This window comes from Myotis lucifugus, unplaced genomic scaffold (assembly GCF_000147115.1).
Source record: "Myotis lucifugus unplaced genomic scaffold, Myoluc2.0 scaffold_65, whole genome shotgun sequence".
NCBI lineage: Eukaryota > Metazoa > Chordata > Mammalia > Chiroptera > Vespertilionidae > Myotis > Myotis lucifugus.
The window spans coordinates 5,958,197-5,971,759 of record NW_005871113.1 but is presented as its reverse complement, the minus strand read 5'-3'; the positions used below and the strand labels follow the sequence as shown (position 1 = coordinate 5,971,759).

The 13,563-nt window shown below is 52.4% G+C and overlaps 1 protein-coding gene across 1 annotated transcript in view; it reads right to left on the bottom strand.

The window, feature by feature from the left end:
* LAMB3 (laminin subunit beta 3) overlaps positions 1 to 10,554 on the bottom strand; it is a 35,590-nt gene extending 25,036 nt beyond the window's left edge. The window contains exons 1-3 of the mRNA XM_023754817.1: positions 10,127 to 10,554; positions 8,771 to 8,835; positions 7,817 to 7,971 (exon numbers count right to left, since the gene is read on the bottom strand). Coding sequence (XP_023610585.1) covers positions 7,817 to 7,971; positions 8,771 to 8,798 — 183 coding nt within the window. The 5' untranslated portion in view covers positions 8,799 to 8,835; positions 10,127 to 10,554. The remainder of the gene's footprint in view (positions 1 to 7,816; positions 7,972 to 8,770; positions 8,836 to 10,126) is intronic.
* Positions 10,555 to 13,563: the final 3,009 nt, after the last annotated feature.

Sequence of the window (13,563 nt, the reverse complement as noted above, 5' to 3'; positions counted from 1 at the left end):
GTCACCAGAGCTGTCTCTCCGCTCTGCTGGGAGCTGATCCCAGCTGCTCCCTGCCCAAGAGAGCGGCAGAAACAGGCTCTTTCTTTCCTGGGGCCACGGGAATGGGCGCTAGAGCAGCTCAACCCAGGACTCTGGAAATGCCCTTGATATTCCCAAATGATGGACTATTATGTAACTACCAAAAACTGTTGACATATGAGGAAAATGCTTACATTATAATGTTTTATGAAAAAAAGTTGGGCATAGACTTGAATATACATCATGATCTCAAAAGCATATATATATAAAAGGAACAGAAAAATGTTTGGAAGGAAATACACCAATATTATAAAATCGCTGATATTCAGCCATTTTGACCCACAAAAATGACAACTGCATGTAGTTTAATCTAATATCTCTGGGAAATGGATTATAGGTAACTTTTCCTCCATCTTTGTAATTTTTTAATAATTTAAACCTTTCATACTTTGGATATATATTAACTTTTATACTCAGGAAAACAGACATTCTTGTAAAATAAAACAAACTAAAAATGTCCCAGGTGTTCAGTGTGGACTGGTTACCCTGCCGCCTCCCTCAGTCCTCACGGTCTAGGGTACCCATGCCTTCTCCACCTTCCCTCCACGTGTGCAGGCACTGATGGAGGGATCAGATGGCTCGTACCCCTGACACTATGTGCTGCTTATCATAGTAACCCAGCTAAAGGAGGGATTTATCTCAATCCTTAGAGACAGGCTGAGCCAGCCGGCTTGCGACAGGTATTTTAAGTAGCTCTGCCTGCCCACTGGCTAGCGGGATGGCGGCCCGAAATAGAACTGCTCATGGCAGAAGCCCATGTGAGGACAAGCTGCTGATTTCTTCTTCCCCCTTGGGCCTCAGTGTCCCTTTCTACTTCATTCTTGTATGTCTCTATGTAGTGTGTGTGTGTGTGTGTGTGTGTGTGTGTGTGTGTGTGTTTCTCCTGGTGGGGCTCGTCCCCTGGTGTGTGCTACGTGTACGTGCCTCTGTCTCTCCGAGTGATAGAAGCTCACAGCTGCAGCTGCTCTCTCTGGGGTCACTTGGCTGCATTCTCCTGGCAGCGCTGCCTCGGAGACACAGAGTTAATATCAATCCAGCCTGTCAGGCCTCCAGCCAGTTTGGCTCCTGCTTGCTCTCCATCTGGCAAGGTTGAGCCTCTTTCCTTATCCTGGAGCCTTCTAGAAGCTCAGCTCAGTCTGGCCAGAAGACAAGCCCTCCCAGAGAGCTCAGGGAGGGCAAAGGAGAGAGCAGGAGCCAGCAGGAGCCAAACACAGTGCAGAGGGCTGGGGAAAGGACGGCAATGCAAGCAAAGCTCTGTGTCTTTGCAGAACACAGCTAATTGGGGGGGGGCGGGGGGAAGCGGGGGGGGGGGGGATAAAAAAACAGGCCCTGGTTAGACATGGCCCAGCTCCCTCCCAAGAGCAACCAGAGGCCACCTGTGTCTATATAAGGAGCTACAGTCAGGGTCGTGGCTGGCAGCCAGGGCCAAAAGAAAAAAAAACAGGACACACAAAAAATAATAAAATTTTTAAAAATCCAGCTCTCTGCAAGAAAAAAAACATTCCCTCCACTTCAGCTTCCTCATTGGTTAAATGCAGGGGTGGGATGAGATAATGAAGTTCCTCCTTGCTTTAACATTCTATTAGAATTCTCTCTTACTCTGTCCAGCTTATTAGCTCAGAAGTTAGAGACTCCAAACAAGAAAGCTAAGGAGCCCTAGCTGGTTTGGCTCAGTGGATAGAGCATTGGCCTGTGGACTGAGAGGGTCCCAGGTTCGATTCCGGTCAAGGGCACGTGCCCGGGTTGTGGGCTCAATCCCCAGTAGGGGGCATGCAGGAGGCAGCTAATCAATGATTCTCTCTCATCATTGCTGTTTCTATCTCTCTCTCTCCCTCTCCCTTCCTCTCTGAAATCAATAAGATATATATTTTTAAATTTTTTTAAAAAAGGATAGAATGGGAAGGAAGCAAGAGAAATATAAGCCATTGGCCAGGCCCCATACTGCAGAAACACTCTTCCCAGCAAAGTGGACAGGGAAAGAAAGGTCCCTAAAGGCCTTTGGTCAGCAAGGCCTCATTAGATCCACCAGCCTCACCACTTCTATGTCAATGGATGTTGCCAGCAAAGACCAAAAGTCAGGGCCTGCTGGGGTGCGGGTAGGAGTGCCCAATGCTCTGAGGTACATTTTGACCAAAGCCTTAATTCTATACCACCCTCATCTCCATCCAAACTAAGTTCAGAAAGGTCACTTTCTAAAGCTGATTATAAAAATGATGTATATCACACATCCAGAAATTGCACTGCACCATGCTCTCTTCTGTGTTACCTCATTTCATCCTTCCAAAACCTCTGAGGTAGATGTACTATATTCAATGGTAGGTATCCTCACTTCACAGATTAGGAGAGCAAGTCTCAGAGAAGTTAAGAAATGTGTCCAAGTCCATAGAGCTAGGAAGAGAGGAAGCAGGGATTTCTGCTCCTGGCTACCTGCCTCCAAACCTTCTTGTCTTGTTCTAAGTCAAGGGATACAGTGGCAGGTGGGCAACCATGGAAAACCGCAGGGACTAAAACTGGTTGTTAAGAGGCTTTCCCCCTCTGTCCTGGGAAGGGCAGACCAGCCCAGACCCCTACAGAAGGAGGGGTCCCCTCACACCTGAGTGCAGAGAGTTGGCCTGGACCTCTGCAGACTCTACCAGTGACAATGGTTCCTACAGTTCCTGATAACAAAAACACAAAGTAGGTCTGCAAGAAATTGCCCAGAAACTTCTCGTGACCTGAATCCCTAGAGAATGGGGTGAAAGGTCAGGCCAGCAACACTGTGAGCTCACCCAGGTTTGTGTCCAGGCCTTCCCATCTCACCTTTCCCATCTCATCTCTCCGTTTAGCTCCATCAGCCACACTCCTCAGCCCATAACAACTGGGACCCAAGAATCTCACATTCCACCAACCCAAGTTTTGCTTCCCTCTGACAGCAACTCTTTTCCTCAACGTCCCCTTTCCATTTTCTTCTATCCCCTCAAACGTCACTCATCCTGGGTCTTACTCTCTTGGGACCTTTTGCAAAATCCAGAGCTAATTTTCTCATAAGCAAACCCTTGCTGAGTTATAAATGGTTGATAATAGACTCATATGGTGCCTTTCCCAAGGGTGTTTGCATTTTAAACAAGGAACTCAACGATGCTTCATCCCCAGTGGTTAGAGCTTTGCTTTGAGAGTTTCAGACCTGCTGACAGCTTCCAGGAAACAGGAGAGCAGATATTTGACTCAGAGACAGTCTCCAAGTCCTCTGAGAGCAGGGAGGATGAGGCCCTCAAGACCTACATGAACACCATCCTCTGTCTACACGTTAGCCATGTCAAAGGTCAAGAAAACAATCACTAAAGAAAGACAGTGGTTGTTGGGTGTGTGCATGTGGGTGTGGGTGTGGGTGTACTCACGTGTGTGTCTGTGTTAGGGAGGAAGGGAAGTCAACTGGCTACTGCCCCCTCAGCTTGCTCCCAGGTGATAAAAATGACAGCTGGCCCTGGCTGGTTTGGCTCAGTGGGTAGAGTATCAGCCCACAGACTGAAGGGTCCCAGGTTCAATTCCAGTCAAGGGCACATCAATGTTTCTCTCTTGCTGTCTCTCCTCCTCCCTTCCACGCTTTCTAAAAATTAATGGGAAAATATCCTCAGGTAAGGATTTTTTTAAAAAAAAAAAAAGAAGAAGAAGACAGCTGTTTGGTGTACACAGCTAATTAACCTGAGGAATGCACTGCGTAAGACTGTTATTAAGGCAGCTGGGTAATTAAGTTTTCCCCCACCAAGGAGGGAGTGGGGGGTAAATAAAGCATCTGGGGGAGCAGACACAACAGTGGAGACACTGTCAGGAGCAGAAATGGGGCTGGAGAGCTTCCAGGTGAAGCCCACTGGTTCCTGAGGAGCGTGCACCAGCCCAGAGACAACCAAAGGGCATGGCTCAGGCCTTGCCAGTGCTCACCTGAGAAAGAACACGGCAGACCCTCAAGGTCACACACACAGCCCAGCCAACTCCAAGCAGCTGGCGGAGATATTAAAGCTGAACTAATGTAAAGGTTGACTAACCCAACTCTTTCACTTCATAAATTGGAAGTGGGGTCTAGAGATGAGCCACGGCCTTTGTAAGGTCACGTTTCTATTCTAAGTGTCAGAGCCAGGACCAGAGCGACAGCCAGGACCAGGCAGGTGACTTCGCTGACCATACCTCCTCCAGATCCTCTAACACCCACTGCAAATCAGATCAGTGGCTGTCACCGTGGCGGCAGAGAGCAGATGGCCCAAGGATGGGTTCATTTCAACAAGTATGCGAATATTTATCCTGATCAGGGAAGAAATGCTCAGGAGTGTGATTCACAGACAGAGTGGTCTCTACGTGTAGACACAAGTCCCAGAGGTGGGTGGGAAACCGGATGGAACATTTAGCATCTTCCAGACACCACGCCAGTGGCCAGGTGGCTCATTCTTTTATACGGTCCACACAACAACTTATTGAAGTGGATACTGTCCTTACTCCCATTTTTTTCAAATGAGGAACTGAGGCTCCAGGAAAGCACAGAAGAGAACAAGAGTAGGGACGGTCACAGACCTTTTCATTCATGCTTGAGCTTCAGGGGACAATGGTGCAGTGAGGTTACCCAGAGGTTATCTAGAAGCTGGAAGAAAGAGAACAAGGGGACAGGATGGTACTGCAGCCTCAGGCCATTTAGGTAAACACTGCCTGGGCCCAGCCCAGACAGCTAATGGGTAGTCAAGATAGGCAGCCTGGAAGTGGGTGGGGAGGAGTGCCACAGGCAAAGCCGGGCAAGTTCTATGTCCATCGGGAGGGTTGCAATATGGACCCCAAACCCACCAAAGCTAGCCTTCGAAGCCAATAGGATTTAGCCACTGAGATAAAATTGGGCAGAGGTAGCATGCCAACAGGCTAAGCTGGCCCACACAAAAAGAGGCACACTCTGATATTTGGAGCTGGGACAGACAATTTTGGAACTGGAAGGGGTCCCACCGGCTTCTGCAACTCCTATTCCACTGAGTCCCCATGCGGCTGGGGGGTGGGGAGTGAGCATTGCAGAAATGTCCAAGGTCACCAATCCCCATGGCACTTGCATCCGAGCCAGGGCAGTGGGCAGGCAGCAGGTGCTGGGTGATCTTGTACTGAGCTCCGGGCTCACAATGTCACCCCTGGATGGAAATAGGACAGAGGCACTAACCAGAGGCTTTGACTTAAGGAAGGTGTGTATATGGGAATGGGGGCTGGTAGAGGGGGGACAGGGGAAGGGGGGAGAGGAAAGGCATTAGCAATGCATCTCTGTATCATGCCACCCTCTTTCCAGCTGGGGCTGCTCAGAAAACTCAACCCCGATGTGTTTCTATCAGAGGTTTGGGGTCCCAGCACACGCCCTCCCAGGAGCTCATGGGGATAACAAGAGCCACCTCATGGAGTTTTGTGAAAAATTAATTGCGATAATTTATATAAGCCTCTTCGTATGGTGCCTGGGATGAATAGTACGTGCTTAATAAATTATAGCTGCTATAATATCTACTAATAAAATAAACTGAAGAACTGAAATTGGAACTCAGCAGGGGGATTTCTAATTTTCATCACCCAGCCACCTCTGCACCCGGTGAGGACTTGGGGTACATCATAGGAAGGGAGTATCTGTGCCTTCAGTGTGTGGGTTCACCACTGGCAACCCGTGGCCTCTGGGAGATTAGGCAGGTAAGGGAGAGGGAAGGCCAAGTCAGACAAGACACAGAGTGGGTAGGAGAGAAGCTGGTTGGAAGTTAGCTCATTCCCAAAGAGGGCTGGAGCAAGGAGCGACCCTGAAGACCATACCATCTGACACTCATTCTCGGAAGAGAAAATTGAGACTTTAGAGGGGTAGCATCTGACCACATCACAGGTGAGTGGCAGACCTGGGGTTGCACCCTGCACTCCAGATGCCCTGTCCGCTCCTCTTTCCAAGAGCGCCCATGGATCTACTCCCCTTAGAGAAAAAGAAAAAGGGCCGATGCCTCTCGACATTCATAGCTACAAAACAGCTGAGATTTATCTATCCCCAGGGTTGTAAGTCTAGACTTCTCTTTTGCAAGCACCCTGTTTCGCTCTCGAGGGGCGCCTTAAAAGCAGGGAAAGCAGTTGGCTTCCTGGCGCATCCACGAGACTCAGAGGGTGAGCCAGGGTGAACCCAAAGCCCCAGGCCCAGAGGGAGGGAGGCTGTCCAGACAGGGCTGGGGCGGAGGGGACGGCCCAGCACTGGGGCCTCTGATCTCTCCTTGCTTCCTCTCCCAGAGGTGGGTCAGCTTAAGGAAGGGAGGCAGAGGTCCCCCTGAAATTTCTAGATGTGGCTCAGTGGCACGGGATTTTGCGAGTGTGTGAGAAGGGACAGCTACAGTCATTCTATTGCCCAGAAAGCTCAATACGGCCAGGTCCCCGGATGCTTGTGGAGTAATCTGGGCCCACGGGGAGGCCTCGCCTGATGCTGGCCATCTTACCCAACGCTGTCAGACCGTTCTCCCAATTCCAAGTGGGTGAGATGCAGAAACCACAGCCATCTTGGCTCAGCGCATTCAAAGGACAACTCAATACCATCTGTGATTTAAAGTTGCCAAAAGAACACCGGGGACTAGACGGGCTGTGAGACCCAGATGCAGTATCAGATACATCGCTATGGTCCTAAGGACAAGAACATTCTGGAAACCACAGATAACACACGTCTCCTTCCCGGCAATCAATCTTTCTCACTCCCTTGCTCTCTGTCTCTCTTTTTTCCCCTCCCCCCACAGGCTGCAGAGACTCAAGGCAAACTACACCCTCACCAACTCCTTCACCCAAACCTGTATTTTGAGGACAGAAAAAATGGTCCAATGAGATAAGCAGCTGGGAAACAAGAAAATGCTGAGTGGTTTCAACCTCAGCGAACATGAAAGCAAAGAAAGGCCCCGACCTTTTTGAAGTTCCTACCAAAAAAGCTCCAGAGTCAATACAGAAGAAAAATCTAGAAGAAAACTCACAACGGCTCTTTGAATAAATCTGTTACCTGACAGGCGACGTTAATTGGCATAGCTTGAAGTGTTGGCGCTCCTGGATTCGCTCAGCTCATTTTCTCACATATCCACTGAGCCCCTGCACCTCCTGGCTAACCTCACATCACTTCCTCATTTATGTCACTGATCTATGTCCTTTAACAATAGTTTGGATGTTTCCCCTTCTGCCTCGGGGAACAAAGCATTTGGACCAAGGAGGCCGAGAGGTAAGAAAGTTGGATCTTCATGCATGATAACTACAAAGCACAAAAGGTAAACTCCAGCCTACAACCATATATCCTCCTGCTAGCTCTGTCCACAGCCATCCCCCAACGCTGGCCAAAGGGATGATGGCAATAGAGTGACCATGGTGCCACTCAGTTCACCCCCTGGCAAGACACAAGCCAGTGAACACATCCCAGCGCCTGTGCTCCACAAGCTTTGACTTTGTCCACCAAACATGGCACATCAGACCCTACATATAAAGCATCACTGCTTATCTGATTGCCTGTCCCCAAGACTTAAATGACTGTTCTGCCCACGCTCCAGTTTTATGGAGCAAAAGAGAGAGAAGAGCTATTCAGCTGCTTCTGAGTACCTTTCCTCTTGCCCAGCCTTATACTTTCTTGCACCCCCCATAGGGCATGGGGCTGGGCCTATACCAAGTGCACTGTAAATATTCAGTGAACAATGGCAGGCTCCCCACCCCACCCACCTCTCCTTCCTCCAGCCCTGGAGGCCACGGAGCTCGGGCCTACCTCGCCATACTGCGTGCAGTAGGTCTCAGGCCTGGTCAGTCCGCAGGTGGATGAAGCTCGGAGATGCTGGGTCCTTCCAATGAGCAGGTCCCCAACAGGAGGATAGCAGGCCCCACGGGAGCAGGCTTGCTGGGTGCACAGGAAGCTGGGCAAGACTGAAATCACAGGGGTGCTGGGGGTCAGCCTGAAGTGCAGCGGGTCCTGACGGCCACCCCCGCATCCCTCAGGGAAGCAGACATCAACAGGACTAGACTCTCTCCTTCTCTCCTGCTCACACTCGCTGGTGAAGGTAATTATTATAATAATTATTATAATCCTGGGGCTATTCTGTAAAAAAGCTGATTTCATGTTCTGTAACCCCAACTTAAAAAAGAAAAAAAGGAGGAGAAACTGGCCACCAACACCCATGGATGACCCTGAAATGTAGCTTTCAGGTCAAGCTTCAGATGCACGCTTGGCCACCAGGTCACAGTCCACAACTTTCCTCGCTGGCAGCGTGGCCTCTGTCAACAGCCCAGAGGAGGGCGGGCTGTTGGCCACTTGTGGGGCACTGGGAGACACCTGCGCTCTTGCTGCCCCCTTATCTGCAAAGCTGATCCACATTTCGTGAGTGCCTCGCTCCAGTTCACTGGAAAATCGAGAACTCGAGCCATGATGGGTCTGGAGCCAGCCTGGGAGTGAAAGGGTGGGAAAGAAACTGTGCAGGGAAGTTGGGGAGCAGAAACCACCCCCAGGTGGGAATAGGAAGACACCTCAAGAGAGGCAGCAAGTCATCTTACTGAAGGCCTGAAGGAGCAGAGAAACCTCATGGGTGTCCCCAATAGACAAGTGCGCCAAACCCTAGGACTAAAGGGTGACAGATAATGCTCACGTTTTGGTTAACTGTCCTTCTACCCAGAGCTGTCACCACCCTGCTATAGGACAGATCCCAGGAGGATGGGGAGGGATACTTACTGAAACACAGGAGAAGGACTGGCCTCATCTTCAGCCAATGGGGTGATCCCCAGAGAGGACCTCACCTGAGACAGAGCAAAGCAGCCTGGGTAAAGCCACACAAACAGCTAGGGCACATTAGCCCCTTTCCTGTTTCTGGCCTCAGGTTTTTTCAGAAGTCTTTACCTGGGGTCTTGACCTAGGACACCTCTGAGCAGCAGGTACATTTGGAGCCAAAAGCTTGGAAAATGCCAGAGCCCTAGACTGCTGTCCCAGCTGGCATATGACTCATGGGGTGCCCTGGGGGAATGCCATCCCCTCTAGACTTCAGCTTCCTTCCCTGCCCCAGACAGTCATAAGGACAACATGAGGAGCAATAAACGGCTGGGCCCTTTGCAGAGAGGCCTGAGGCCTTGTCGCTGCCCAAGAAAGAGGACTGCCTTTCTCAGAGCCCGGCCCGGCCCACAGGTCCAAAGGCGAGTGGGTCAAATTGGCTGAAAGTCTGGAGGGATCCCCGTCCTTCCGTGGGCAGGGCCTCGATACCACTGAGGGCCACCTCGAGGGTAAGGCTGTGGTGCCCACGACTCCAGCCTAGGCAGTTAGCTGGAATGTGATGGGGAGGCCTAGAGGATTTGATCTAAACCGGAAGCAATCCTAAATGTCTCTAATGATGGGCCAGGGCTGTGCGGGAAGGGTGGGGTTGGAGGCCACAGAGCAGGGACTGAAGGAGGCCGGGGATGGATGCCGGAAGGGTCCGAGAGGCAGGCAGGCCTGCCCAGCTCATGCAGCACCCGCCTCTGCCTGGGCCTGGATGCTCGCTCTGCTCCTGTCAGCCACAGCTCCGCTGGCTGGGGGAGGGAGGTTGGCAAGGCAGGACCAGAGAGGGAACTGGGGCTCTCCTGGCATCTTTAAGTTATACATCCTAATGCTTTGGAATCCTTCCTTCCAATCCGTTCCCAGAAGCGTCAGGGGCCCAGGGAGGAGACAGGTGACCTGAGGTCATGCAGCTAATCATGGCCCAAGAGGAAGACCCATCTTCTGGTTTAGCCCCGGAGCTGTCTCTGCCCCTCACTCCCAGAACAAGGCATTGGGAGCGGCCTCAGAAGAGCCCTGGCCCCGCCAGCCCACCCTTCCCACTCCTCTTTGTGCTCAGCCCCCGGTCTGAACTTGCTTTCTCCCAAGTCACTGAGCCGCTTATCAGATGTGAAAAGGCAATGCAAACAGAGGCAGACCTTCAATGGAGCCTTTGCAGGTGGCTCATTCAGGTGAGGCGGCAGGAAGAGAAAGGACGGGGCCCTGCAGCCAGGCCCCAGCCGCCCAGGCCAGAGCCCTCCTCCCCGCCCGCCCCCACCGGGCAGGCGAGGGCAGGACACATACCTGGCTCCCTGCTGCCACTGTCCTTTCTCCAGATCGCCTCTCTGAGAGCACCCCTTGAATGTGGGGGTCTCCGCTGCTGGCTCCCAGTTTTTAAACAACGGCCTCACCTCTGGAGACTCCCAGGCTGGGCGTAGCCCACTGCAGGGCGGGTCTCAGGAATCTGGCAGCTGGCACGCCCATCTGCCGTCACCGCAGCCCCACAGCCCCACAGCCCCAGGACAGGACTGGGCAAGTGGGTCGGCCCCAGAGGCCTCGCAGCAAGCCTGGCAGTACCCGCCTGCCCGTGGGTGCCTTGGGGTGGAGGGGAGGGAGCATTGCTGAAAGCACCAGGCAAGTATTCAGGGGCATTCCAGGCCAGAATTCGGGGGGCAGGCAGGGCGCCGGCATTTGTGGCAGGCGCTGTGTTTGGCGTTTCTCAAGGCTCGGAGGGGTCCGCTTCCTCTCGTGTCCTAGACCACCTGGACAGGAGACCAAGCAGGAGACACAAGATCAGGGCTTGGCGATAGGGTGTTAGCGCCCGGACCTGGCACGGGCTGGGAGGTGAGGAGACCCAAACACCCAAGACCCCAGAAAGAACCAGCTCCGCCCCTTCCCCACGGAAAACAGAAACGGTGGAAAATCCCTGCTTCTCGGGGAATTCGGGAGAGCCTGAAAAGGCTCCAGCTCATCAGGAAGGGGTCAAGGCCCCACTCACCCGAGGAAGCTTAAGAGGAGTAAGCAGGACTAAACTCTAAATGCCTCCCCTCCGGCTCCCTCCCTGGGTTGGCAGGGAGCCCTAGGGCAGGTAACTACCTGTGAGTCACTGCCCCCAGCTTAGGAGGAGGGCTGGTCTAGCCTCTCCCTGCTGGGCAGGAATGCCAGCCTGGAGGGCCCGAACACAGGCCTGACCACAAGTGGTGGAGGGCCAGGCTGCCGCCTAACTGGACCAACGAGCCCTGGCCCCCCGCCAGGCTGGGGAACACAGCTTCCTTTGTGGGACCCTGGGCCGGCTCCTGGCTCAGGGCCACGGGGGCCGAGCCACTGTAAATGGCATAACAGGCCAGATCGAGAGGACACTCTTCCCCCAGGTTGGCGTCCGAGGGCTTTAGAGACATCTGGAAGGTCACCGGTGCACGGCTTGGCCCTGAGAGCTCGCACTGGCATTGTTCGGGAACAGTACTGCCTCCAAGTTTCTATTTAAAGGAGACTCTTAACTTGGAATCCTGGCCGGTCAGTCTCTCCTGAGCAGGAAGTTCTCTCTACAATGGAGGGTTCAGTCCAAGAAATCAGTTTGAGAACCCTTTAGGAGAAAATGTAGCATTTCTTGGATTGAGCTGGGCACTTTAACCCTCAGTTTCTAATTCAGCCCAAGAAATCTAGGTGGGCAGGAGGAATCATGAGCCAATGGGTAGTAAGTTGTTTCCATGCATAATGGACATTCCGATAAACGTGAGCGTCTTGACCTTGACCCCTATAAGCATTCCAGTGAAATCTGGCTCAGCCCAACACGCCTGAGTCGGTACAAGCAGCCTCCCTTTGTAGGCCCGACAAGAACACAGAGACCCTCATGGGGTTCCCAGAGGTGCTGACACCCCGGGTTTTGAGGCCACCTGCCTGGCTGCTTTCTCTCCACTTCTCCGATTCCCTAAACGGAAGGCTTCCAGGAAGCTCCCCCCTCCCGGAGCTGCCTGGCCTCTGCCCACCACCAGGAAGGAGGACGTGACAAACCGCTCATTAACAGTTAGCTCAGCAGAAGAGCCGTGTGGCAACCCCAGATGCTCAGCCGAGGTGGGCCGGGTGGGTGGTGGGCCTCACCTTTCAATCCCCTCCGACTCCCCTGTTCTGAGGCAGGAGCCAGGTAAACAAGCCTTGAGTGGCTCAGACATCACAGGCTGGGGCAAGTCCAGGGAGTGGTTCGGCTTTGCAGGAGGGAAATGGCAATTGTTCTGCTTGGGCCTCCCACGCGCTCCTGCCAAGTCCGGAACAGGGAACAGGACGTTATTTCTGCAGTAGCCAAGAGCAGCCCAGGCAGCCTCACTCCTTAGGGACACTGGGCCCTCCTCCCATAGATCTAGTGCCCCCAGGCCTGCAGGGCCCCAGGCTTTGAACTTCAGAACCCAATTTGTTCAGACACAAGAAGCGTAATACAGAGCCAGAGGCTGGGCTGGGACCCAGCCAGGGCTACAGGGGAGGCAGGGGCGTGGCTCCAACACTGCAGCCTCCTCTCCCCTCTCTCCTTGCCTCCCACTGTGCTGCACTGGAGCCCTCAGCACTCAGTGCCCACCGAGCCTTGGCTCATGTGAACTTACCCCTCAGGAAAGTGGCTGCCAAGTCATCCTTGACTCCTGACTCCCTCGCCCCCACATCAATCCATCAGGCAATCTGCTGGCTCCCCTTCCAAAGGCAACTGGGACCACGGCTACCCTCCCAGCTGAGCCTCTCTCCCCAGACTTCTCCAGTGGCCTCCCAACCGGTCTGCAGTCCAGCCCCAACATACCAGGTCACGGCCTCCCCTGCTCAGAGCCCTGTACCAGCTCCCCATTGCAATCAAGGTTAAAGCCAAAGCCCTTAAAGAGACCCCACATGATACAACCCCCCCATCACTCTTCTACATAACTGCTGCTCTCCCCCTTTCTCCTTCCATTCCAGCCACATGGCCTCTTGCTGTGCTTCTGAATGAGCTGGCTGCTTTGTCTTAGGGTGTTGCCCCAGCTGCTCTCTCCATCTGGACCACTCTTCCTCCATGTCTGCAAAGCTAACTCTCCCACCTCTTATAACTCTTTGTTCAAAAAGTAACTCCTCAAGGAGGCCGACTCTGATGACCTTCTTTAAAATGACCACTAAGACTAATCGGGGGGATCACTTTGTAAGGTATATAAATGTCTAACCACCTGTACACCTGAAACTAATATAATATTAAATGTCAACTGTCGTTGGAAAATAATAAAATAAAATGATAGCCAAGCTCCCTGCCCCATCCCTGTCCCCCACCCCAATACTCCCAAGCCCACCTACCCTACATTATTGGTAGGTTGGGATTTGGGGGTGGGGTTTTGTGGGGTTTTATTTTCAAGACTTACTTCCTTCTAACTAACTCTTTAACTTACCTACCTATCATGCTTATTTTCTGTCTCCCTCACCAGAATGTGGTGTCCAAGAAGGCAGAGATTTTTGTTCACTACTATTTTTCAACTGCCTAGAAATAATTCCTGGCACATATTAGGTGTTTGAAAGATGTAGAATGAATGGATTCACAATGAAGAGTAAATCACTGATGTGGTTAATGAGTCTCCATGCCCTTGTCGGTGTAGTTACCTCTCAGAGGGCACAGTCTGGGCTTTTGGTCACTAGAATGAATAGCTAATAGTAGTAATTCATACATCAGTCAGCTGCGGGGAGTGGGGGCCCTCTTTTGAGGCAGCTTCCCTCAGATGACAGAACTGCCCCCATGCTAATGT